The sequence below is a fragment of the Stegostoma tigrinum genome, chromosome 26 (assembly GCF_030684315.1).
Source record: "Stegostoma tigrinum isolate sSteTig4 chromosome 26, sSteTig4.hap1, whole genome shotgun sequence".
In the NCBI taxonomy this organism is placed as follows: Eukaryota; Metazoa; Chordata; class Chondrichthyes; order Orectolobiformes; family Stegostomatidae; genus Stegostoma; species Stegostoma tigrinum.
Genome location: NC_081379.1, coordinates 17244354 through 17269166, shown reverse-complemented (window position 1 = coordinate 17269166; position 24813 = coordinate 17244354). Strand labels below are relative to the sequence as shown.

The 24813-nt window shown below is 40.1% G+C and overlaps 2 protein-coding genes across 7 annotated transcripts in view; both read right to left on the bottom strand.

Annotated features, from left to right (window-relative positions):
- LOC125464259 (protein-tyrosine sulfotransferase 2-like) overlaps positions 1 to 7692 on the bottom strand; it is an 83266-nt gene extending 75574 nt beyond the window's left edge. For 2 of the 5 annotated variants that reach the window (XM_048556536.2, XM_048556537.2), the window contains exon 1: positions 7464 to 7667. The gene's annotated coding sequence lies outside the window, so the exon portion shown is untranslated. Of the gene's footprint in view, positions 1 to 7403 lie in introns of all 5 variants that reach the window. The other 3 variants (XM_048556539.2, XM_048556533.2, XM_048556532.2) reach the window with 3 other exon arrangements.
- Positions 7693 to 11267: 3575 nt separating this feature from the next.
- The window catches only part of LOC125464260 (uncharacterized), a 39332-nt gene continuing 25786 nt past the window's right edge, over positions 11268 to 24813 (bottom strand). The window contains exons 7-8 of one of the 2 annotated variants that reach the window (XM_059655002.1): positions 24511 to 24607; positions 11268 to 11343 (exon numbers count right to left, since the gene is read on the bottom strand). In XM_059655002.1, coding sequence (XP_059510985.1) covers positions 11340 to 11343; positions 24511 to 24607 — 101 coding nt within the window. In that variant the 3' untranslated portion in view covers positions 11268 to 11339. Of the gene's footprint in view, positions 11344 to 20642; positions 24608 to 24813 lie in introns of those variants that run through there. The other variant, XM_059655003.1, reaches the window with a different exon arrangement.

The window sequence follows — 24813 nt, the reverse complement described above, 5'->3', positions numbered from 1 at the left end:
CTTTCTGAACATTCTTCAAGGGCAACTGTTTTATAATTCACTTCAGGGGCACCAGACCACGACATGAACTAAACATTACAAAGGAATCATCTAAATTCTGTTGTGTCATTAGCAGTGATGTCACAGACACTGATTGCAAGGGCTGTAAACACAATCAGCTATTCTCCATACCTTGCAGCAAAACTCAAGATGACAAGTATTGCTCAGTGAAAAAAAGGAGGCGACTGGAAGTGGACAGCTTTAAAGCTAAGCTACAGGACCACAATCAATGTTGTAGAAAGTAGAGTAGAAAGGTACTCAGTTCTCAAGGACCAAAACACTTCCAAATGTCATAACAACGAACAACGTATTACACTAGTTGCTCCCATACCACAACTGGTACGTTGGCTTTAAATTGTTGTATTGTTGTTTGTTGCTATTTCACACATGTAGCAAGTTATTTTGTAAAATCAACCTGCATGAAGAAGTCATGATATGCATGCAGGGCAGATGGGACTTGAACCTAGCTTTTCTGAGGTGGGCTACTGCTTAGGTATAAAGTCTACTTCGTATTTCAAATGGTCTCCCAACCAGATGCTAGACAAACCCAAGTCGACTTAGCTTCTAAGATCAGATGAACACAATTATACATGATACAACAATAATAAATTGTGTTAGTACAATTATTGGTTACTATTGAAACTTAATTAATGAAGTGATTATACAAGTTCAGCAGCAAACCTTTATGCCTACGTTAATCAAATATAACCAGCAGACCAATTGGGTCTTGTATGTCATGTATATGTCCACACGTGCGGGGTGTCACACTGAAGTATGGTTTGGGTCTAGTATTTCTGCCCCTACCCCCACCATTGGCCTCCCTAACCACTTGGGAAAAATGGTGTTTTCACTTCAACTTTTAATTTGATCAATTGTTCGTACAGTTTTGAAGAGGATGTCCAATGACGGTATCCATAATTATGAAAATTGTCCAATGTTATATCCCATCATCCTTGCTGCCAGATTCCACCTTTGTAACATTGCTCATCCCTGTCTTGCTGTCACCATAATCCTCTTTCATGTTTTTAAATCTCCAAATTCAATACTCTTTTCAGTGGTTTTTGATTCACCAAAGCTCAAACTTGTCCAAATCATAGGAATACATCTTTTAACTCACAGGCAAGCCCCAATCTCCCCAAACTGCTTTGGGCTCCTAGGACTCTTAAAATTTAGCTGTCTTCTACTTTCAAACCACTATCACATCATCATCATCATTCAGGTTTATATTGCCTCCCTTTCCTGGTCCATAGCTTGCATACTTCTTCAGTGAAAAAGTAACCCACGCCCCCGAGATAGTAGGAACTGCTTATGCTGGAGAATCTGAGATAACGAGGTGTAGAGCTGGATGAACACTGCAGGCCAAGCAGCATCAGAGGAGCGGGAAGGCTCATGTTTCGGGCCTAGACCCTTCTTCCAAAAAGGTCTTTTTCTGAAGAAGGGTCTAGGCCTGAAACATCAGCTTTCCTGCTCCAACCAATGGCCCTTACTGCACTTATTGGAATCTCCTCTGAACCACCTCACTTTTTTAGTGCTTCCTCCCCCTCTCCAAATCTTCTGAAAAACACAACCAAACTATCAAGAGATCACCTAACTAGTCTAATGGTGGCCATGTAATGAATTTTGACTGTTATAATCAACTAGACTATGTGTGAATGCAAATCCAGAGCAATGCGGTTGACCCTTAATTACTTCCCGGTTATCAGGGATATGTAATAAATACTAACAGTAAGTAGTGCCTGCAGCCAGAACTAATTAGAAGCGGAATACCACTGCTGGTTTCCCCAATATCAGTATCTGGCAGTTACCATTGACCACAGAAATAAATAATTGTATTTCCTCTTTTAAAAGTCACTTTGAACAAAATTAAGTACCAGCCCCTTCAAAAGGACCACAGGCAACATATCTGTGGTCAGCACTCACCACCTTTCTCCTCAAAGCTTCAACCATCTATGCTGCACAAGGTGAGAAGTGTGATAGGATACATTTCACTTGCCTGGATGGGTGTAGCTCCAACAACACTCAAGATGATCAACTCCATCCAGGACAAAGCAGTTCATTTGAATGGCATAAAAGCAAAGCAAATGAAAATCTAAAACAAACAAAACGTTAGAGAAACTCAGCAGGTCTGGCAGCATCTGTGGAGAGAGAAATAAAGTTAACATTTTGAGTCCAGTCCAACTCTTCAGCAGAACTTTAACTTTTTCAAGGGCAATTGGGGATAGATAGTAAATGAGGACAATGAAGAGAGTAAAATTTTGAGCTCTGCCTCAAGCTGAAAATCATTGTTCACTAAATAGCAAGATCTCCCCAGTAAGGCTCATTGAGAATAAAAAGTTATTTCCAATAACGTGATGATGCAACAAGTTCATGCTTGAAAATTTTGGGCAAACTATGGTCCATTAAGTTTGTTTAATGTATTTTTTTTTGTGCTGTAGGTGAGTGTAAACAGAATTCAGTTGAGAAAGTGTGCATTTAGGACAAAATATGCAAGCTAGTTGATCCCACTTAAAAAGGATCATACATTAGTTACAGCAATAACAGGAAAATTTTGGCGTATCCTTCCTTTTGAAAGGATGGTTGATCCTGCCTCCACGAAACACTAAGTCAGGTATTCTAGATCCTTATCACTTATTGTGAAGATGTTTCCCCATCTCAGTATGGATTTCAGACAATTGACCAAAGTGCCACCAATTTCTTGTTAGCTACTCTGCCTAGATCCCTCATGGTTTTGAGGATATCCATCAAATGTACATTTCTCAAGAACAGCCCCAGCTTCTTCACTCTACACAAACTAAACACTCTCATTCCTGGAATAAATCTCTCTGAAACCTTCACAACTATCGTTCCTAAAATTGCCTCTATTTATGAAATCGTAGGGTCCCATATGCCCTTTAACCATACTCAATTGGTCTGCCAACATCAAAAATTTGCACACGTATATTAGAGAGGTCACTGTTGTCCCTTTGCACCTGTAAACAACATCCTTGGTTTGTATAACCTCTCATTTTTCCTAATAACATTTACCATTTCACACTTCTTGGTATTAAATTTAGTCTGACATCTGTCCAGTCCATCAAACTATCAATATCCATCATGATCAGGCCATGTGGCATCTGCAGATTTTGAAATTGAGCTCTAAACATCCAGTTTACATCATTAACATAGATCAAGGAAATCAGTGATCAGAGTCCCAATCTACAGACAGCATCACTGTATGCCAAACTGCAGTCCAACCAGTTACCACTTTCTTTTCCAGTCAGTCAAACTTGCATCCATGCTATCACCATCACTTCAATTCAGTTGTCCAAACATATGCAACATTTTAATAAATTTTTTTTGGATACACATCATCCACATTACCCTCATCAATAATATCAAGTTAATTAAACATGATTTCCTTTTAACAAATTCCATGTTGGGTTTCTCCAATCTGAAATTGTCCCAAGCCACTTTAGTTTTGTACCTGATTATTACTTCTGAAAAGTTGACCCATGACCAAGGTTAAACCGACTCCCTATAGTTGCTGTGTTTATACATGTACTCTTCAAATAAAAAAAGTGTAATATTTGCAATTCTTTACTCCGAGCTCCATATCCAAGAAGGATTAGTACCTCTGCAATTTCCTCTCCAACCGCCTTCAGTGTTCTTAGATACATCCCTCAGTCCCTTATCACCTGTAAGCACACCAAGCCTTTCTAATACCTCCTCTATCAATTTTTAATCTATCTAGTGTCTGAACCACTCCACAGAGGCATCAAGTTCTTTCTTGGTGAAGAAAGATGCAAAGTACTCATTTAACACTTAGCTAAGCTTGTTGCTTCCATAAAGAGAACCTCTGCCCATCCTTATTCTTAATGCCTGTAGAAGACTTCTAAGTTCCTTAACAAATCCTCTATGAATCCCTTCCCATAGTCTCGTTCCTCTGGCTTCTTTTCTCAATTTCTGACATTTTACATCCTATTGGTTTCTCAATTGTATTATCAATCTGCCTATCCTTTACTTCAGATTGCATTCTCTCGCATCTAGGAAGATCTGCTATTACGTGATCTAATTTACCCATTCATGGAAATGTAGCTTGAACTGTATCCAAACAACTTGGTAGTACAGACTCAAATGAGCCAACAGGCATTTTCTGCACTAAACCACCCCTTTAAAGGCAGCCCATTGATAGATTTCAATGCAAAATTGTAACATTTGCTATTGTTCACCTGGGATTGATCTGTTCTCAGTTTTCAAATTGGTCCACCTCCAATTTAATATTTTTATGTTTAAATGCTCTTTGCCCTTTTCCACTACTAATTTAAGTTTTATGGTAATTAAAAGCTTGCTGTCATGATTTTGGGTCAGATTTGAGTCAACATTCACCATTTTAAATTGCTATGTGACTATGTAATTCTTAGACATATGGAGGGATACCATTCAGTCCATCATGTCGATGTCAGTTCTGTAAAAAGGAGCCATGAACTGTCACAGATAACAAGTTGTGGCGCTGGATGAGCACAGCAGGCTAAGCAGAATCTTGGGAGCACAAAAGCTGACATTAAGGGACTAGACCCTTCATCAGAAAATAGGCCCGAAACGTCAGCTTTTGAGCTCCTAGGATGCTGCTTGGCCTGCTGTGTTCGTCCAGCGCCACACTTTGTTATCTAGGATTCTCCAGCATCTGCAGTTCCCATTATCCATGAACTGTCACTGTTTGACTTTTCAGTGAACACTATAGGGCATATTTCTAAGTTCTATTCCCATTCTATTCAGTTATAACCTTTTACATGAAATTATATTTCTCAATTTACTAAAAGATTTCCAAAACTGCATATGCTGGTATAATTTAAGAATCCCAGAAGGCTTGGTGAATGTTGAAAAACCATACCCAAGATATCCACATGAACATGTATACTGACTTCACTGCCTCTAAAGCGGAAGATTATTTATAATTCATTCCCCATACTATCTTTAAAAAGTTCTTCGAAGATGTTTCAATAATTCTAGAAAACTGCTGAAAGGACCACAAGTGATTAGACAAACTGCAGGAATCAGCAATCATTTCAAACACCCGTCATCACTACCTTGCACAATCACAATCAGTGCGTGCCTTTTTGTGCGGCTGGGGAGCCAAATTACCAGATTGCTGGTCACCTTTTTTTGGCTGAGAGATAATGTAAAAGATGCACAACATTACAGATCATTCCTGCAAAACATTAATGTATACACTTTAAAGAAATTTCACTTAGGTCATCATCCAAACCTTGGTAGTGGCATTCTCGCAAAAATAAGTGCTAAGCCAATGAGTGGGGTGTTGTTTAACCCTTCCCCTCCCTTTAAACTCAAAGGTTCCATATCCTCTTTCAAATAATTTATTACCTCTGATTTGAGGTTTACTGGCTTCCAGTTTAATAAGAAATCCTTTGTTGACTGGGTTAAAACTCTTCCTCCATGCAACAGCACCTCTATCCAACCACCACCACTATTACTACCTGTCCTTGGAGCTACTTCTTCCACTATCCACCTCCCTTGCAGCCTCCTACATGCCAACTTATGCCCTTTAAAAATCCCTCAATATGAACACTTAAATTCATGCTGTATGCAAAACTAGTTAATTTAAAGTTCAAAGTAACTAAACCAATGAGTGCAAGTGTGTTTTAAGGTCTCCTCCTACCATACCATTATCACTACCAAAACACTGCAGCCCAACTTATCCTGTGCAGATGCACTTCAGAGAATTGGCTCTAAGTTTGGTCTAAAAGAGTTTAAATGAACCAGAGTATGTAATCATGCTTTATCATTTCAAAGAATACTAGCTTCAATACACCTCAAAAGTTCTTCAAAAATACAACAGCTTAAACATCAGTTTTTCCTTGCTGTGGAGTCGAGAACCAGGAGACAGTCTCAGGATGAACAGGAGGTCATTTAAGAATGGGACAAGGAGGAATTTCTTCATAGTCAGTGGTGAATCATTGGAATCCTCTTCCCTAGACGGCTGTGGAAGCTCAGTCTTCGAGTGTGCCTAGGGCAGAAGTCAATAGGTTTTTGGATACTAATGACATCAAGACAGTGACTTCACTGCAGATGTCTAAAGAGGCTGGAACAATAACAAAAATTTCTGGCAAAACTCAGTGGGCCTGGCAGCATCTGAAAGAAGAAAGGAGGGTTTACGTTTTGAGTCCAGTGACTTTTAATCTGGAGGAATGAGATGAGACTATGGAAGTGGGTTGTGGCAGAGACTATCAAATTTTAAGCAAGAAAACAAAAGTAATGATGGAGAGCAAAATTAAAGTTTAGAATGAAAATCCTGTTGGAGAGAGCATGATATCTTCAAGGGGGGGTAAACCTGGAAAAGATAATGGCAGTGAGTTATTTAGCAGAAATGCTAAAATTAAAGGAAGGACTGTGGATGTTGGAGATTTGAAACAAAAACAGAAATTGTTGGTGGAACTCAGCAGTCTGACAGCATCGGTGGGAAGACAGCAAGTTAACATTTGGGGTCTCACTGGACTCAAAACGATACCTCTACTTTCCTCCCACAGATGCTGCCAAACTTGTTGAGCTTCCCCAGCAATTTCCGTCCTTGTTATTAAAAAGGCTAGCTTAGTACATTCAAGGCTGAGGTAAACTGATATTTTTGAAACAAAAATTAGTTATGGGGAAACAGCAGAAAAATGGACTCGAGGAGTATCAGTTCACCAACGAGCTCATTGATTGCTGGTACAGACTTAATGGGCCAAATGGCCTACTTCTGCTCCTATGTATTATGGTCTTACAGTTCAGCGGCCAGCCCACGAGGTAGTCGAGAAGCAGTAAGTCATAGTTGTGATGTGGTGATGTTGACTCAGGGTAAAGTTTAACCAGGAGAGCCACCAACAGCCCTAGTAGCGTTTAACGTGGCGCTGGTGTAGCCAACGCGATCCATTCACTCTATGTGCACCACCATGCTTGCATCAATTCAGTGTCTCAGTCGCTCCCCGCAAAAACACACACACACACATACACAGTCTTGCGAGGCCGATCAGTGACCCAACGACTCTATTAAACGAGTGTGATCCCTTCCTTCAGGTACTAGCAGCCAAAACTCGCTTTACTGCACGCCCAATCATAAAACAGCAGTCAATCGATCCCCTTATCTCGAGCAGCCACAGCAGTGAAGGACGGTAACCCAATCCGCGTTACCTTTTCGCTCAAAAATAAGAAGCGGACTCGCTGACCTGCGACAGTTGGGAGCTGAGTGAGTTAAGAGGGAGACAGGAGTAACCTGGAGTTGAGGGGAAGTCACAATCATTCCCCACGCCCCACGAATCTCTTCGTCCCCCTCCCGAGAATATGTTTGTTAGTATAAAATAGTGGAACGGAAATGAACAACGCTCGCTCACTAAATCTCCATTTCTCATTGGAATCCGTGAACCTCTCCATGGCAGTCAGTCCGAGTTTACCTCAGGAATTGACGGGAGGCGGCCCGGTCGCCTTCTGGCTGCCGTTATTGTCAGTGATGGCGGTACCGCTTCCCGGCCATCGCGCGCTTACCGGTCCCCAGCTCGAGCCGGCGGCTCTTTTAAAAAGCTCCTTTAAATGTTTAGTTGAATACGCGATTGCGTCACGGGACATCATCCTCCACTAGCCCCCACCCCCAAAACGGGGGTGTGGATCCCGGTAAGAGGGCGCATGCGTGGGCTATCTGGTCTCCAAGCATCTTCGCCATTTCTAAGGGCCAACTGCTGTAAATAATGCAGGCGACAAGTTCTGTCCTTCGTGCGATAAATTCTTTGCGTTTATTCAGTATCATTAATTCGCAATAAAGCGTTCAGGACTTAAAAAAAGCCTGCAGGTGCTGGAATCGAAGTTCGACAAACAGGGGCTTAGAAGAACACAGCAAACCTCGAAAAAAAACTGTTCTTGACAACCAAACCTTTGGTTACATTTCATTCGCCAGACAACTGATAACAGTCCTGGAACATTTCATGGTGGGCAGAGAGGAGGCTGGAAGAACACAGCAAGGCAGGCAGCATCTGGAGAAAAGGAAAAGTTAGTGTTTCGGATATGACCCTTCTTCAGGACAGGTTCAGGGGGTAGGGAGAGGTTTAGATAAAGGTGGGGTGGGGGGGTAGCAGAATGAATGGTGATAGGTAGTTACCCCTATAACAGCCATTCATTTACCCCTTTCTCCCAGCTTTCTACCCCCATATTCCAGTTCTGAAGAAGGGCAGTTGTTGTGTGGACTAAGTGAGACTCTGGATATGGTGGAGGGACGGGAGCATAGAAAATGACTGTTGGAGTTGATGAAACGCAGGGATGTTCCAAAAAGAAACCCAACCTATCTATTTGCTGGCATTTTTTTTGCACCAGTAGTCAGGCCTCAAAGTACTGTTAGGCTGCACCCACCTCTAAAAGCCATGATCATTTGAAAGAGATGACAAGGTGTAGAGCTGGATGAACACAGTAGACCAAACACCATCAGAGAAGCAGGAAAGCTGACGTTTCAGGCCCAGACCCTTCTTCAGAAAATGATGCTGCTTGGCCTGCTGTGTTTGTTTAGCTTTACACCTTGTTATCTCAGATTCTCCATCATCTGCAGTTCCTATTATCTCTGATCATTTAAAAGCCTCTCTCACCTGTCTGATATCTACCCAAGCTTCATCGCAGCTGTTGCTACCTCAGGACTTGTGAAGCCAAAACCTTACCTAACTACCCCAACCCACAGTTTGGGAAGGCATGCTGTCCAGGTAACAAAAGATGTCTTGATCAAATGTTATTGGAAAACTTCAAGCTTTTTTCTCCCTGTATCTTAATCCACCAATGTAAAAAAAAACTCTGATGTGACCAACTGTTGTGCATAATTCTGTAAATTCATGTCCTTGCTTTCAAATCAAAATTGTGCATGCTCCATTTGCAAAAAAAACTATTATTTCATTAATACTAATTACATTTTTTAAGATGTACACCAACTCTAGTTGTATCTAACTTGTTTTCATACTCTCACAGTGATGTGCTGAGTTTCAGCTAATAACAAGATCACTGCATTATGACTGCAGATTATATCAATCCCCAGAGTTGATATGCTAATCTGTACATAGGACACTCAACACAGAACAGGAGTAAGCCATTCATCCCCTCAAGTCTGTTCAACTTTTCAATGAGATCATGGCTGATCTGTGCTTAACTTCATATACCTGCCTTTGGCCCAAAACCCAGGATATTCCATTGCTCAACAAAATATTAACTCAGATTCAAAACTGACAACTGATCCAGCATCCACTGCCGTTTGTGGAAGAGAGTTCCAAAGATCTGCCATCCTTTGTGTCACCTTTCAGACTCAAATGGCCCTTGTAAATAACTTGCTCTTAGTTCCTGTTTTAGTTTGCCTGTGTACTTTGACTGGGACAGATGATTTTTAAAATAATTTTGGATGTGGATTTTGCTGACAAGCCATACATAATTACCCTTGAGAAGGTAGCAGTGGGCCTTATTCAAGAGATTAAGGGGTTTTTTTTTAATAATTTAGCAAGAGGTTCCAGGTCTTTGAAGCAGTGACAAACTACTTTGGAAATGTGCTGAAACGCAAACATTCTACACCTGGGTCATCACAAAAGTTAAAAGATTCAGTCAAATTTCTTGAAATCCATAATTTATCTGTCTGACAAACTCAAGTTGATAGAAAACGCTGACCAAGTTTCTTTACTTAATAAGAAACTATATTACAAATAAATCAGTTCCAACTACACAGGCAAACAATGTAAATTATTGCCTTATGACTCTCTAACTGAAACTTGGCCCTTTCTTAAACCTAGACACATGCAACCAGGAGACACATAAACAAAAAACTAGGGGAACACAATTCGATGGAACCAGTCTACAGTACTCAATGAGGCATCCTTTTGCTTCTTGCACCTTCTCATGCCCAATCTTCCTTTCAGTTCTTTACGGCAGACACAGGATAGTTGGCACATTAATTCTTCATTCTCAGTCACTGCTTGGAGGCAGCAGCTTATAGACTATAACTTTGTCTCTCTTCTTGGCAAGTTTGGAGGCCTTTCTGCTTCTGTATTGTTCACACACAGGTTACCTACCCAGAAGCCAGAGAATTGTCATGTTGCGCATTCCTGATCCCCACAAATTGGTCCTCAGTGTTGATTTAGTTTTTCAGACTTCTCTGGGAAAAGCCATCCTCAACACAGATCCATAATGCCAATGAGTTCAACAATCAATCCTCACTGAAAACATAAAATTCTGGAAATCACAGCGGCTCAGGTAGCATCTGTGGAGAGACAGCAAGAGTCTAGATGACTCTTCAGAGCTCTGTCATCCAATGTCATCTAATCTGTTAAAAAAATTTCACTGACCACTCACTTCTATTTCTCCCTAAACTTTAATGTTTCCCATTTTTACTTCAGTCAGATCCACATCCAGACTTCATTTCAGCAATGGCCTCTACCTGAGAATTACCAATATAAATGTCAACTCATCTAGAATTCTGAATGTTCTCCACTGGTTCTCTTACCAAATCACTTCAGTTTTAAATAAATAGCCTAATTTCACTCTATTTCCATAAACCTTGGCAGTTCAATGCCTGTTTGTGTGTATTTGTCTATTTTTCACCCTTCCTCCATTGTATATTTGGCACAAACTTTAGCTTTTTAGTTCTCTAATTCTAAACCTCCCTTGCTTTGTCTTTCTCTCACTTCAGAAGACTCTTAAAAAGACTTGCTTTGAGCCATCATTCTTCACTAAAGTCTCCTCCTAATCTTGTATAGCATTTACTGTACTGTCTATAATCAAGTTTATTACCATATAATGACTGTCTTTGGAGATGCAGTTAGAGTTTCTTCTCAAATTGGATTTAAACCAAACAGCAAGGCAACCACTTCAGAAATCTCTCTGAAGTGAAAACTAATTCCAGACATAAACTTACTGATATTCTAAACAATTTTAAGTGGTGACTTTCATTTATAAATTGACAGAAATGCTGCCACCTTCTGCAAAAAATCACACATTGCTGTTGGAGGACTGGTATACAATGGCCTACAAATTTGGGCTCATTTTGTGGTGTGACCAAGTCTAATAGCCTCCACTATGATGGACAGCAATTAGAATACAGAGATTTCCTAAGTTGTTGCGCATCATATTTTGAAAAGGAAAAAGATGAATGTTCTTTATACATACTTGAAAAAAAGCACAGACACTGCATATGCAAATAAGGAGTCTAACACCTTCAAGAATTATTTTTCATTTTGATTTTAATGTTGGCAAGGATTGCACTTGGGGCAATCAAACGAGTTGTAGGTTGCACACGACACCATAAGTTTTCTACACTTTTATCTGAAAATGAAGTCAAGAGGAAGAAGTCAGTCCTGACCTCATTTTCTCCCCTCTCCCAACTCCCCTGGCCCTAAATCACTAAGTGCCCTCCTTCCCTGATCAATTTCTTCCTTCCCCCAGAAATTTAATTGTCACCCATCTCATCAGATCCACTTATCTGAGGGGCACGTTACAGGTGGCAGTAGCTAGATATTACACAGCTCTACCACAGGCTCTGATAGGACTTCAACTCTATTACAATGACAGCTGATGCACAGTAGAGGGGTGATATCCATGCTCAGGTGCAGGGCATGTACCCTGGGCACACCCATTTTCCTGCAAGTTTGTATGTTGAACTTAAGTGCTGTAAGGAGTTCTGTCAAAGTGTATTCTGGTGGTTTTTCTTTAGTTCCAATGTGACCATGCCTGTCATTGAAGTGACACACAAGTGATGTAGGCCCAATGAAAAAGTGATCAGAAGGGCTGCCTGTCGATTAATTTAATAAGCGTAAATCCAAACACATCAAGCCATAACATTTGTATTCCAATTCCTTTTTAGGCTAACCATCTAAAGATTCACAAGGATATTGCCAGGGTTAGAGGATTTGATAGAGAGATACTGAAAGTTGGGGCCATTTACTCTGCAGCATCAGAGGCTGAGGGGTGACCTTACTGAAGTTTATAAAATGATGGGCATAGGGTGACTGGTCAAGATATTTTCCCTAGGGTAGGGAGTCCAAAGCTAGAGGGCATAAGATTAAGGTGAGAGAGGAGAGATTTAAAAAGGACCTAACGGGTAACGTTTTCATGCAGAGGGTGACGTGTGTATGGAAGGAACCGCTAGAGGAAGTGGTGAAGGCACGTACAATTCCAACGTTTAAAAAGCATTTGGACGGCTATATGACTAGGAAGGGTTTAGAGGGAAATGGGCCAAATATTGGCAAATGGGACAAGATTAATTTAGGATAGCAGGTCGGTATGGACGAGTTGGACTGAAGGGTCTATTCCTGTGTTGTACATCTCTATTACTAAATAGTATTTCATAATGCTGTTGCATCCAGTTATGAAACACATTAAGCAACATTTTACCACAGTTCTGTTTCAAGATATTGAATGCATAAAGTCCGAGAGGGCAGAAGAAGGCAGTTTTATTGAAACCTTAATGTTTTTTGGACTGGAAGCCAATGACCAGTGGATCAGTGCTGGATCCATATAAATGATTTGGATCTGAATATAGGAGGTGCGGTTAGTAAGTCTGCAGATGACACCACAATAGATGGCATAGTTGACAGGGGAAAATGATCATCTTGGACTACAATGAGACCTTGATCGGATGGGCCTGTGGGCAGAGGAGTGACATATGGAGTTTGATTTAGGTAAATGTGTGGTGTCGCATTTTGGTAAGGCAAACCAGGACGGGACTTACATGGTTAATAGTTGGGCCCTGGGAAGTGTTGCTGAACAAAGAGACCAAGGGTTGCACATGCATAGTTCCTTGAAAGTGGAGTCACAAGTAGACAGGGTAGCACAGAAGACATTTGGCACACATGCCATAATTGGTCATAACGTCTTAACTCCTACACTCAATGTTATGTTGCTGCTGTACAGGATATTGGTAAGGCCACTTTTGGAATAGTGCATACAATTCTGGTTACCCTTCTACAGGAAGGATATTGTTAAACTTGAGCAGGTGCAGAAAAGATTACATTAATGTTGCTAGGACTGGAGGGTTTGAGCTCTAGAGAGAATGGCTGAATAGGCTGGAGCTTTTTCTCCCTAGAGTGTCGGAGAATGATGAGTGACTGTGTACAGGTTTATAAACTCAAAAGTGACATGGATTGGGTGAATGGACAAGGTCTTTTTTGTAGGGTGGTGCTGCCTAGAACTAGAAGGTAAAGTTTTAAGGTGAGAGGTGAAAGATACAGAAAGACCTGAGGGGTAATTTTCACATAGAGGGTGGTGTGCGTCTGTAACAAGCTTCCAGAGAAATTGGTGGAGGTGAATACAATTATAATGTTTAAAAAGCATCTGGATGGGTATATGAGCTGGAAGGGTTTAGAGATATGGTCCAAATGCTGGCAAATGTGACTAGGCCAGATTAGGATATGTGGTTGGCGTGGATGAGTTGGATTGAAGGGGGTTTCCGTGCTGTATGATTCTATCTGATCAAGTCCATCATTTTTCATTACTTTTTGGTTGATGCATCTGCCAATGACCACGGACAACATGCTAAGGGGCTATGAATGTTGTCAGAATTCTGAAATTGAACTGGTTTCTTTAATCCTTACAGATGACACTTTGACCCATTTTCCCTATGACAGAATCAGAAATCATAAATCACCAATCACCGGGTTTATTTGAAAAAGCAAACTTTTGGAGCTTAGCTTTTCTCAGGCACAGGATATGCCTCTCTGTCACACTATGCCTGAGGAAGGAGCTAAGCTCCGAAAGGTTGCATTTTCAATTAAAGCTGTTGGACTATAACCTGGTGCAGTGTGAATTTTGATCTTGTCCATCACAGTCCAACACTTGCAGCTCCACATCATGCCCTATGACAGAGGCAGCACCTGCATTTCAAATGTGCAGTTTATGCCCTAATACACGATCTAACATGTTTTGAAATTGATGCTGTACAACAGACAGGCCAGCACCCATCAGGTCAATGCTGTTTTTATGTTTCAGAGGAGTTGCTGCATATACATAACTCAGTCAACATATTCTTTTGCACAAAAACTGAATAGGAGGATAGACTGAATTGTAGCTGGACCATAAGGAAATATCATCATAAAAGCTCATACTGAGCAGAAGTAGCACTTCATGCTGCTTAGTCTCCCATAAAATCATCCAGAGTCCCAATCTTCTAACTAGTTATAAACAACAATATTTATAATTCACTATTTATACCTTTGACATCATACTTTTCATAATGTTTTCAAAGTAATGGTCACAGAATGGCAAAAACCCATACTAATGTCAAATTGCAAAATATGATGTGCTTTATCAAAACGTAAAACACCTATTTAAAATGGTGACTCGAAGTTCAATACAGTTTACTCACATTTCTTATAAAACACACTATTTAGGGTTAAAATATTTATCACTAACATGTAGAAAACATCAAAATTTTGTGCTATGGTCTTGTGAATTGTTCACTTCCATTTCAGTTAAATCTGAAATTATTTACATGCTCTATAAGTTATTAAAATACACCTTACAGCCTAAGTGGCCCACGCTGTTTGTTGTGAAGAGATGTAGTCCAAATATTTACATTGGTGTTATTTTTCCAAAATTCACTAGATTCTGGAACAGTTCCATCAGATTAGAAAGCAAACATAATTCCTATATTCAAGAAGGAAGGGAGGAAGGCATGAAACAGGAGGTTCTGTGCCAGTTAGCTTGAAATCTGGGATGGAGAAGAATCAATTATTGAGGCGGCTGTTGTGGGGCACTCAGAAAATCTCAAAGTAATCCGGAAGAGTCAACAAGGTTTTGTGAAAGGGGATAAATGTTTAACCAATTTATCGGAGTTCTTTAAAAAGAAGCAAAATGCACAGTAAATAAAAGATGTCCTATATACATATTTAGATTTCCAGAAGGCGTTTGATAAGGTTGCTACATACAAGGTTATTTCACAAAATAAGAGCTCATGGTGTTCAGGATAGCATATTAGCACGGACAGGTGAATAACTGGCTGACAGAAAACAGCATGCATAAATGGATCCTTTGTTGATTGGCAGGATGTGATGCGTGGAGACCCACAAGAGCCTGTGCTGGGACCCCAGGTTTTGACAAATTATAACAATGATTCAGATGAGAAAAGTAAAAACATGATCACTTTACAAAAGACATTAAAGATAGGTAGGAAAGCATGTTGTCAAAAGAATACAAGGAGGATGCAGTTAATGTGGACAGACTGAGCAAACATTTGGCGAGTAGAGTAATGATATGTTAAATGTGAAATCATTCATTTTAGCAGGAAGAATTTAAAAGAAGTTTTAAACAGAAATCATAACAGAACTGAAGTACAAAGGATCTAGGTATTCTAATGCATGAGCCACAAAAATTTAGTTTGCTGGTACAAAAAGTAGCTAAGGCAGCTAATAGAATACTATTCTTTATGACAGGAGGAATTGAATATAAAAGTATGTTATGCTTCAATAATACAGGACATTGTATTCAAGATAAGGTCTCGCCAATGCACAGTTTTAGTCTCCTACCATAAGGAAGGATGGAAATGCATAGGAAGTAGTTTAGTGGAATATTACTTGATACCTGGAATGAGCAGACTATCTTATGAAAATAAGTTGTACAGATTGGCTTCATTTCCAATGAATTTTAAGAGTGAGGGTAACTTAGCTGAAGTACATAAGATCCTGCAAGGTCTTGACAAAGCAGACATGGAAAGGGTGTTTTCTATTGTGGGCGAATCCAGAACATGGGAGCACTGTTCAAAAATTAGTGGTCACCCTTTTAGGACAGAGATGAGTCTTTTTTCCTGAGGGTGACACAACTTTGTAGCACTCAAGGTTGTGCAAGCAGGGTCAGCAAGTTTTTTTTTTGGACAGAGTTAAATAGATTGTTGTTAAGCAAAGAAATTCAGCTTTACTGGGGGGGGGGGGGGGGGGGGTAGACGGAAATATGAAACGTGAATCACAACAGATCAGCCATGATCATACTGAACAGTGGAGCAAGCTCAAAGGGCCAAATGACCACCTTCTGCTCTTAATTCATGTCCATTTGTATTAATTTTTTAAAAAGGATTACATATCCCTGTATAAATTCATCTTCAACTTTAAACAAAGTACTTTTGCCAAGGAAAAAAGGTACTGGATACAATAATAATGTTGCTCCTACATCGAGGTTGATACAGTTGGACAATTTGGAGGACTTTCAGAGAAGTCACGTAGACCAATATGATCATGGAATAAAGCTATTGCATTTTGAACCCATTGAGAGAAAATTTGACCTGCTTGAAGAGCAACAGTCCATTGTCCTTTCTTTTCAACTCATCCAAGCAAAATGTGAGAGCTGAAAATTCACTAAAAAGTCATCTATACTACTTGGGAAAAGTTCCTAAAGATGATTTTTTTGGGATCTTCCCAACTGTCTGAAGCAAAGGGAATTTAGCCAACTGCAACCGTTCCAGAAAGGTATCCCAATGCTAGCACCTTGTCAATGCAAAATATATGTAGAATCAGAACACCATTTGTGCCAATCTGTGATTCATTCATTTGGCTAAATAATTTAAAGTTAACACTCCGTGAGATTTTTGTGTTTGATTTCTCCTCAGACTTCAGTACTTTTTGAAAAACATATGTATATTTATTCATGTAATCAAAACAATTTGTCAGTAATCCTTAAGTTTGTTTTGTAAAAAATAAACTACTTGCTGTTGATATATGCTATGTCAGGTTCACCAGGTTTCTAATTGGCCATAGATGCTTTTGTGTTGTAGTGGTAGTGTCTGAGCTAGGAGGCCCACATTCAAATCCTGACTGTTCCAAATCTGTGTAATAATATCTCTGAACAGGGCAACTACAAAATACCTACAATTGGCCACATCGTGAACCCGGTTAAATTTAAAATTTATTGTAAGCAGTTGAAGAGAGGGACTAGAAACCAAAACAGTGCAGCCCTCTAACCTCATTCATAACACTTTTAAAAAAATTTCTTACTTGAAGCATAAAACAAAGATTTTCATAACCTTAGGATATATCAAAGGATTTTACAGTCAACTGTACTTTTCTCTGGCAAGTGAAGTCTCTTTTCTGCAGTAGAAAATGTTTCTCTTTTTCTTATTCATCCATTGCTCATGGGGCTCACATGCCAGCCCAGCAATTAAATGTCCATCACTAACTGCCCATCAAATGGTGGTGGTGAGCTACCCCGCTTGATTTGCTGCCATCATGTGCTGTTGGTACACTCTGCATTGTTAGGGAGCGAACTCCAGGACTATTACTCTGTGACAGTGAAAAAGTCATAATACAGTTTCAAGTCATGATATTTGTGCCTTAGAGGGAACTTTCAGGTGGTGATGTTTCCATACATTTGCTGTACTTGTTCTTTCAGGTAGTAGTGGATAAGACCACAAAACAATCCAGTCAGTTCTACTTCCCTGAATCTCTGTGGTCTATTTTCTTCAAATGCCAAAGCAATTTATTTCAGAATCATCATTGTTTTTACAACCAACGTCCTTATGGGCTCAGCTCTGGGAACTTGTGGCTACACTATTGATTTGGGTCATTCTGTTAGGTTTCTGGTAGTGGCACTAGTGTTGATGGCTGGGGAATTTAATGATAGGTAAGCTATTGGGGCACCATGGGGAGGGTTATTTTTCTCTTGAGGATGGTAATTGCCTAGAACTTAGAACATAGAATATAGAACATTACAGCACAGTACAGGCCCTTCAGCCCTCGATGTTGTGCCGACCTGTCATACCGATCTGAAGCCCATTTCTGCCAGATCACACTGCTTTGTCATGTTTCCCAATGATGGGGTCAGTGCCACTGCCTGGGCAGTAAGATTCAGCCACACATCTGGTTCGGCCCAGGTACAGGGCACGGCACACCGAGATCACATCACACTGAGAGGCCCCTTATCACTGCACTGGTTCCATTCCATCAATGTGTAAGTGATCGCTGAGGAAGCTTTGTTTCCACTTCTTCTAATTTTGTGCCCTGTGCCCTAGAAGCTGCCATGTTGTCTATATCCTTAAGAACACTCTTGTTCCTGCTCTGTTTGAGGAGCCAGATGCCTAACAAGATGGTAACTGGTGGGGTTAGAGGTACCATCTTCATTAAGCTGATGACTCTGTTCCATCAACTTCTGTCTGAGGCTGAATGTAGATACAATGCAGCCTGTTCTTCTACCAGAGTCATTGTAGAGCAAGCGATAGGTCTCCTTATGATGAGGTTTCACTGTTAAGGATTATCTTACAGTACTGTCCAGACAGAGTGTTCCATATATTCCCAGGATGCTGTGATCTCCACAACTAGAGCAGGCAAAGGTGGGATGTGCTGGGGAATGATGAGCTGGGAGTGTGGGATATGTTTTCTGAGGAGGATGAGGACATTGATCAGGAGAGACATCCTCTACTTCATCACAGAGAACAGTCGTGTTGGGTGCTACAAGCCAGACAGGACTTCATTGACTCCCAGTTCCAGTATTCAACAGCTGGGTACTGTGATCATTCACTGACAGTAAAATTGTTAGCCCTGACGTGCCAGTACTTCATTCCTGCTTTGAGGCAAATTCAGCTTCTGATTGATTGATTTCCCTTTACTTTTGATGAACAAAGATGAATGCTTTGAAAAATTTGAAGACTGGTCACCCTGCTATAGGAAGGATATTATTAAACTGAGGAGGGTTCGGAACATTGCCGGGAATGGAGGGTTTGAGTAATAAGGAGAGGCTGGATATGCTGGGACTTTTTCACTGGAGCATTGGTGGTTGAAAGGCAACCTTACAGAGATTCATAAAATCATGAGGGGTGTAGATAGGGTGAATGGATGGTATCTTTTCCCTACAGTGGAGTTATCAAGATTAGGGGGCATATTTTTAAGGTAAGAGGAGAGAGATTTTTAAAAAGATTTGAGGGGCAATTTTTTTTACACAGAGTGCTTCGTGTGTGGAATGAACTTCCAGAGGAAGTGATGGATGCAGGTACAGTTACAATTTAAAAAAGACATTTGGATAAGCACATAATTGTGGTATGAATACTGCTTGTACTAAGTATTAGGCTGGAATTTATGGTAAAACCCACTGACAGAGTAAAGCTGAGGGTACAAAATCCAGTGACTATACAAACCCCCATCCATTTCCAGGCTAACCAATTCCCTTTACTCTTCCCTGGTTTCCCTAAATCTGGGCTTTGCTGCACAGCTTCCTAGGCCAATACATCATTCCAGATGTATAATGCCCAGAACTCCATGCAGTACTCCAAATCAAGTCTGACCAATTTTTTATATCAGTCAGGGAACTTCCATCTCTTTATATTTCAGTCCCCTAAAGACAAAGGCCTACATTTCATTAATCTTTTAAATTAAATTCTCCACTCGGATCTCCAATTTTTTCTGTTCCTCTTCAAGGTAATATGCCACTACAGTCTTGTTTGCAGAGTCTTTTGCAATTGATTTATTTTGCCCCATCATACTCACACGTGTGGCTGTCATTGGCTATGCTGTCATTTATTGCCCAGGAGAAAATGATGATATGTTGACTTCTTGAACTGCTGCAGTTTGAGGGAGAGGTACACCCACTGCTGTTCAGAAAGGGTATTCCAAGACTTTGACTCAGTGAGCTTTTGAAGGAATTGGATTGCAGGAGTATATCTGCTGATGATACACACTGCTGCCACTGTGTAAACATGCTAAGTGGACACTGAAGGTCATAGACGGGGTTCCAATCAAGCACCCATTTTGGTTCACTTTGCCCTAGATGGTGTTGAGTTTCTTAGGCGTTGCTGGAGCTGCATTTATTTAGGAAAACAGAGTTGCCCATCCTATTCCTGACTTGTGCCTTGTCGATAGTGGACATGCTTTGCAGAGTCAGGAGGAGAGTTAGTGCACAATTCCAAGGCACTGACTTGTCTTTGTAGCCAGTGTTCATAAGTCTAGTCAAGTTCAGTTCCTGATTATCATCACAATGTCATTAACCGTCAAGGGGAGATGTTTAAATTCTCTTTCTGCAGCTGGTCATTGTCTGACACTTGTGTGGCACAAATATAGTTCATCACGTCAACCCAAGCCATAATGTTGCCCCAGTTTTGCTGCATATGTAAACTGAAGCAGTTTACATGTCTAATTTTCACATTCCTCAAACTAATTCTCTAAGATTTCAGGCAATGTTTTGTTGTCAAAGACCACAAAAAAAAAATAGGACTGTATAATTCACTATGGTAGTACTGGAGGACAATTGTTTAGTTTTAACTGTTGACAAGTATTGTAAATGTTGTGATTAATTATGAAACAATTAAGACAATGTTTGTTTCCACAGCTGAATCATTGATCTGCATGAAAATCTTCCCGTTTGTTTTAAAAGAACAAGGTGACATTCCGCTGTATTTACCCTTACGCCACTCACAATTACAAAATTGTTTTAAGTATTAATTGAGAGATCCATTGATGCTGCAGCAAAAGAAAGCATGTAGAAAGACGCTGATTGTACCAGGCAAAGTCCTCTTTCAAAAATGGTTAGGCTGTCCAATGTTGAATGAGAAATTACAGTTTAAGATCTGTAGATATGGCGCATGGCATATGGTCAGCTTCAAACAACAACACATTAAGTTTGAAGTGCAAAATGCTTAACATGCAATGCATCAGTTTAAAAATTAAAATTAAATAAATTTATTGTTCGTCTTTCTAAAACATCAATTTAAAATTCACTCTTTGACCTCCTGAGAAATAATTTAAATGGATAACATGTAGATTGGCTCTAATAAATCACAGGTTAAGCCATAGCAAGATGCTGTTTGAGATCACTGTTCTGTGGCTTAATCAGAATTCCTGCTATCGAACATGAACTTTGATTAGATTGTCTGCACAGGATGAGATTAAAGCTATTGTAATAAACAGTTCAGTACTGAGAAATGAGCTTTATCTCATACTCAAACAAAATGATTATCATTCTCAATTGGAGACAATTAATATAGCTGGACTGTCATGATAACAAAATACAGATTATTAATCTAAAATGTTAATCAATTAACTGTGAACTTCAGGGTGAGAGAAAAACATTTAGAAATCAGCTCAGATACTTTAAAACAGTTGCCGGAATCACTTAGAATCATAGAATCCATACAGTGTAGAAACAGGCCCTTTGGCCCAACAAGTCCACACCGACCCTCCGAGCACCAGACAAACCCATTCGCCTATAACCTGCACATCCCTGAACATTACAGGCAATTTAGCATGGCCAATCCACCTAGCTTGCAAATCTTTTTGACTGTGGGAGGAAACCCACGCAGACATGGGAAGAATGTGAAAACTCCAAACAGACAGTCGCCCGAGGCTGGAATTGAACCTGGGTCCCTGGTGCTGTGAGGCAACACAGTGCTAACCACTGTGCCACCATGCTGCCCACCTGACCTGAAGTTGGCCAAGTTTAATGGAAGATACAAAGGAATTTCTAATAACCACACTTAAAGTCTACACAAAAGGTATGTATCTGCACATGAAAATTAATCATTTAGAAAGTATAATTCACAACAAGACCTTTAAACATGTCCACATGGGGTGAGACTTCTTTACTAAAGGTACTACTGGAACAAAGACTTAAAGCAAAAGCTCATTATGCAAAGAGGAAAACTGAACTCCTGTATCAATAATAAAGGAAACAGGGAAACTCTGAAAGTGGACTGTCAAACCTCTTTGTTGTAATGGATTAATGGGATTATAGCCAGGTTTTCATCCTTTGAAACCTGTCACTATCTCAGGAAGACATTGACACGATGGCTGTCATAGAGAGACTATCCGAATGGTCCTCTTGGAAATAAACACAAGAACTGGAATTTCAAAGGCTTTCAGAGCAGTTTGGCTCATAATTGAAGCTGCTGCCTCCATTTTCTCTCTGTCTAAAAGTTGGCATCAATTACAAAATGTTACTGTTTCAATGACTGTTATATCAAGGAACAAAGAATTTTCAGCAATTAGAACAATTGCTATGACTTACTGCATCCAGGAAATCAGTTCTTAACAATTAACTTCAGGTTTAAACCTCGTGTCTCAGGGACACACGAAGAACTCTAAACCGTATAGTCTTTTATTTTCCTTTGCGGTTGACACTATTCCCCTTAAACTTTGAATCGGGGGTGCCGAGTAATTTTCTTCATTATTTTCCTCTGCTTTAACAGTCAGTTAATAAATCTACTCTTTCCTTGGCTCAAGGAAGCCTCACTAATTGGATCCTTATTGCTCACAGCAAAAAGTATTTCTCTAATTACATGGGGGTATGGCTTTGTGCAAAAAGTATATAAACTTCTGTTGTGGTCAGTGGGAGAGGGTGAACAGAGGGGAGCCAGTTTACGCCTTCTCACCTGGTTGTAACAGGCTACTCAGTCCATGTTTCAGCTGTATTTACTGATCCCTTTTCCTTGGAATTTTCACCTTGCAATTGATCATTCTGTACTTGCACTCTGTTTCTGATTTACCATTCCTCATCTAAAACCCTGTCCCCAGAATCTCTCAGCTACGAACAAAGCCATATTCCCTTTGATTAACTTCAGTTTACTTACATGCCAAGGCATGTAAAAAAACACAAGTTAACTAGGTACAAAGTAAACTAGTCAAATTACCTGATTTCAAGAACTGTGTATCTATTCCTCAATCTAAAAATACTTCCAATAAATTCATTTCTCATATGCTGAATCTTAACATTTGTAGTTTTGCAGAATCACAGAATCCCTAGTGTGGAAATAGGCCAATTGGCCGAACGAATGCACACAGCCCCTCCAAACAGCATCCCACCTAGAGCCATGCCCCTGTAGCCCTGCATTTCCCGTGGCTAATCCATTTAATTTATACACCTGGGCATTATGAGTAATTTAGCATGGCAATCCACTTAACCTGCACATCTCTGGACTGTGGGAGGAAACACATGCAGACACGGGGAGAATGTGCAAACTCCACACAGGCGGTTGCCCGAGGGTGGAATCAAACCCAGGTCTCTGGGGCTGAGAGGTAGCAGTGCTGACCACCAAGCCACTGTGCCACCCCTAATCAATTAGAAACCAACAGGCTCCTATTCCAAGAGATCTGCAGCCATATTTCTGTTGCAGAGATTCACAGATCCCTTCCTCTAATATTTTTCTGAAGTCACTTCTCCTTTCACATATGAAATACTTTCCCAATCATGACATGGAGATTTGCCTACAGAGAACTGCCTTAATGTCTGTCTGCAGTCCACAGCCACGATCCCCTAGACAGCTTTGTAGCCCTCCACTACTGCTGAAAAATTTTAAGATTTTTTCTCTTCCCTCCTCAGAACTGCAGCTCCTTCAGGTACACATCGTTGTTATACTCTGGTCTTCAGAGGAAGAAAGAGTGTTGTCCAACTAGAGATTAGTACCCTTCCTCCTCAGATCAGCAGCCCTCTGTCTCCATTTAAAAATGAACCAATTTCTGCTGCACTGTCCTTTTTTAAAAAAAGCTTCAAAAGCAGGAAGATTTATTACATTTTCATGTCTACCAAGAGGAGAGGATTTAGTTTAAGCAGTTTGAATGAAAAATTATGAACAACTTAAGGGGAGCATACTGGCAAAAATTTAATCAAAGGAACAGGATCAAGCTATTCAGCTCCTTTGTTAGATCATACTTGATCTGTACCTCACCTCTTTTTTCCCTCAACCTTTTGATACACTGACATAACAAAAATATAATATATTGAGCTCAGTTTTGAAAATGTCAATAATTCCATATCCACAGCCTTTAAGTTGTTCCAGATTTCACTATCTTTGTAGAAAATGTCCGTTCTGATGTTACTCCTAAGTGGGAGAGCTCCAAGTTTAAGATCGTGCACACTTATTCTGGATTCCTCAGTTAAAAATAGTTTTTTCATAGCTACTCCTATCCTTGTCAGGTTACCTCTTAATCTTCTAAAGTCAAGGCAGCTTGTCTTCAATTTAGCCCTGTAAATCCCAGCATTATTCTGGTGAATTTATGCCAAATTCCCCTCCTACACCAAAGTATCCTTCCTAAAGTATGGTGTTTAAAACTCTTTGCAACGCTCCATTTGGTCCCTTGAAAATGTTATGCATAACTGAAGGAGCATTGTTTTCCCTTATTTGTACTGCAATTCCTTTGAATACGAGGTTCAGAATTTTATTGTCAATTAAATTTGTACCAGTGGACCAGCTTTTTAAATGGATAAGAAAATATCCAACTCAATGTAGCATTTTTTTCTTACCTTCTGAATTAATTTGGGCCCCAACTATAATGACTGCTTGAAGTCTAGATATCCCTTTATCATCCAATGGGCCAACCTTATCATTATTCTGGACTTATAGAAACCCCACAAAAATAAGGATTTAAACATTCTAAATATCAGAGCTCTATCAAGACAAATAAAATTGGATGGTCTCTCCAAGAATACAGATTCAAGGTCAGAGAATCAGGCATCAACTTAGCCAGTCCAAATCTGATATTTCCTTAGGCAAGATGTACGGCCTTGTGGAGTCATGTCTTGCATCATTACCTGGGATCTTGAAGCCAGTTACCTGTTGCAGCAAGTCCTATGGCAATGGAACTAAATGGACGATACTGAACATCCCACATCTGAAGTGGTATAGCAACTAATGAGGAAAAATGAATACAGATGGTTAACCAAAAACTCCAATAATACCTTCATTCTTTATTTTTCAAGGATAGCTTATCGTTCATTGCTCTCCAGTGACACGACCTAATTAAACAACAGACGAGGTTCAAGTGACAAGCATTCCGTTGTGTTCTCATCCCATCAACACAAATGCATTTGAGTACCAAAGCTGACATTTCCTTT